Below are 2757 nucleotides of genomic sequence, written 5' to 3' on the forward strand. Positions count from 1 at the left end.
TTGACCGCGAAGCAAAGCATCCGCGAATGTACAGAACGGTCAAGGCAAAACGAATAGGAACGCCAGGCATGGCATTATACCGACGGGCAAATATGACTAGAATATACTTACCGCAGGTGACAGAGTTAGGAAGTATTGACCATCTAAAGCCCAAAATGCGACTAAGCTGGCTCATATGTGGATAGGGCCGTTGCGAACCCGCTGGATTTGAGACCTAGAGCCGAATGTTATTTAGATTTCGTGAGCATCTTTACAACGTACCATTTACAACCTGAATTGCTACAGAAACAGCGGACGACTTGAATAAACGGCTGGAGTATGAAGACCACCTCAATGATGACGATACATCAGAAACGACTACGAACATAACGACGGCTTTCGTGCAGCCCGTCACGGCGTCAACCTGCTTTAGGTAGAGCAACAGCGGAACGAGTAAGTAGATGGAAGTAGTCAAGTGGGAAATTGGAGAAGATTCGCCGGAGACGACGATGCAACCGAACCGGGCAGTTTGTACCAGAATATTCGCTGGACCTATGCGACGAGATGAAGCAACGATGGCGGAGCCAGGTGGATAACCATTGACACATGCGACAAATACTTCGACGTACGGTAGAGATGTAGAAGACTCTACGAATGGCGAAGGCGTGTAACAGGTGGGCATGGTCTGCAATGATTCTTTTTATGAGACAGGACTTCCTACAGAACTGCCGCTGGTACGATGCCCACTGCAAAATAAGCCAAACATTTTGAACGGTTATGAGCATTCGTTGTACCTCAAGAACGGACAGTCGGAGATGAAGATCGTGGGTGATCCCAGCGCGTCGGAGTGCGAAACGATTGAAATAGAGCTCACTCTGAAATCGGCAAAGAAGAAGGCAGACTGATGTGTGATCAAAGGAGACGAGTGCTAGCTGAGGAACGAGTGACGAGAGCGAGGACGCGGTGGACGGTAATGTGATCCCTGTGGAGCTACACGTTGACAAATTAAACCGACGGAAGCCAGGCGACGGTGGGCACGGAGAATATCGAGGTGGATTAGACCTCGGTGGCACTACATGTTGACGAAGAAAGCCACCGGTGCCCGGGAAAGCAGCAGCACTAAGCGAACGAGTACCTAGGGGCATAAGGTTGAGAGCGTGAACTGAGCTGATTGAAGATGCCCTATTAATGTTTGATATATATTTCACAGGATCAGTTAGAGCTTCAATTTCTGTTGTGCTGTGAAATAAATTTCACTCATTATTGTTGTACATATTCGACCTTCTATTACACTGTTGTAGTGAGAAAAGTAGATGTGATACATGTACAAGTAAGACCTCGTTAAATAAACATAGCAATAACGAATTCAGGTAAAACATTAGCTCTGTCAGACTCATATTAGGTTTTTTGAAGAAACGTCCAACACAAAATAAAAAACAAGCTATGCAAATCGGTGACGATTATGCTGCAACCTTCGCCGCATGCGCTAGACAAACACCGACTTCTGCGATGATATAACAATAAAGAAATTCCCGTACATCGGTAGTGTAGTCGAGACGACTTCGCGCTAAGACTATTAAGATCCGCGCACCCACTCTATGCAAGTCTTCTTTTATAAACGAAAATAAAGACATACATATTTCCTCAGTAGCTTTTCTCGAGTGCCTAACTTGTCTTACGAACCTTTACCGCTCCTTATTAAGCGGTATTATTCCAACTTCTGCAGACTGCACATCAGCGTTAATTCCACCGATTTACACCTTAACTGAAGCGACAAAGCCGGGTGGGGGTGTCACACCAAGACGACCAATTGCGGTGCCCAGATTGCATTTTTTAAAGATATACGAGTTGTAGTGAAAGACAGAGCAGTGTCCTAGATTTACGGTCTACAGGATAACGAATTGAAGTCTCTGTCGGTATTATAACGAAACAAGTTGCCCCGAAATAATTAAACGTATTTGCAAAAATTATTCCACCTGTTTCTGCTATTAAGAAAAAAAATTAAGATAACAGGTATTCAAATAATAGAGAGTTTAGATACTGCGTTCTTCCAAATAAAATATTTTGTTCTAATGGGTCTTTTAAAAAGCAAGTGATTTTTAAAAAAAGTACCATTCCCGGAGAAAACGCTTAATCCAGAAAATTGCATTGCTTTCAAACATACCAAAATTGTTCAACAGGAAACTCCCCAATACTAAGTAAACCTGGGTTGCCACTCCGTTTCACTTCACTTGATCCCTTTTGGCAAGGCGTCTCGGGATATTGTGCGTTTCCAAAGTTTTGGCCAATCTGACCTTTAAAGGCTGGTCCTAAGCAAGGGTGGGTAGGGCTAAGGGTAGGATTTGAGGACGAACTAAAGTTGAATTGCTAAGCCAGGCCACTAAATAAAATGATATTTGACCAATAACACTGTTTGATTTTGCCGACTCTGATCCAATAATACTTGATTGTGGAGGTCCTACGTAAGGGCTCCGATTTGGTCTATAGGGTACCTTTTAGCAAATTAAGGGCTGAATGGCCAGTATTTACCGGCCATTTACCCTTACGTAAGGTATTCACAACAGATTGATTTTAAATCCAATATGGGCTACTCATTAGACATACGCTGGCGAGGCATTGTCTTGCAGTATGCCTACAATATTGAGATCAGCGTAGTTGCTGGTGTATTGGGCGTCTCGGCCAGAAGCCTTCGGAGATGGTACCATCTCTTCAAGACAACAGGACATGTCGACGACACCCCAAAGAATGAGCAGTCATCTAAATGGCCGATTGAAGTGC

At 44.0% G+C, this 2757-nt stretch overlaps 1 protein-coding gene across 1 annotated transcript; it reads left to right on the plus strand.

Moving 5' to 3' along the window:
* Nucleotides 1–440: 440 nt before the first annotated feature.
* Nucleotides 441–884, plus strand: PITG_15346 (uncharacterized protein; the record flags this gene model as incomplete). Its single annotated transcript, XM_002898735.1, has 2 exons — nt 441–567; nt 703–884. 2 exons carry the CDS (start codon nt 441–443, stop codon nt 882–884), a joined length of 309 nt encoding a protein of 102 aa, XP_002898781.1.
* Between the last annotated feature and the right edge of the window lie 1873 nt (nt 885–2757).

The sequence above is a fragment of the Phytophthora infestans genome, genomic scaffold, assembly GCF_000142945.1.
Source record: "Phytophthora infestans T30-4 supercont1.35 genomic scaffold, whole genome shotgun sequence".
NCBI classification, from domain to species: domain Eukaryota; phylum Oomycota; class Peronosporomycetes; order Peronosporales; family Peronosporaceae; genus Phytophthora; species Phytophthora infestans.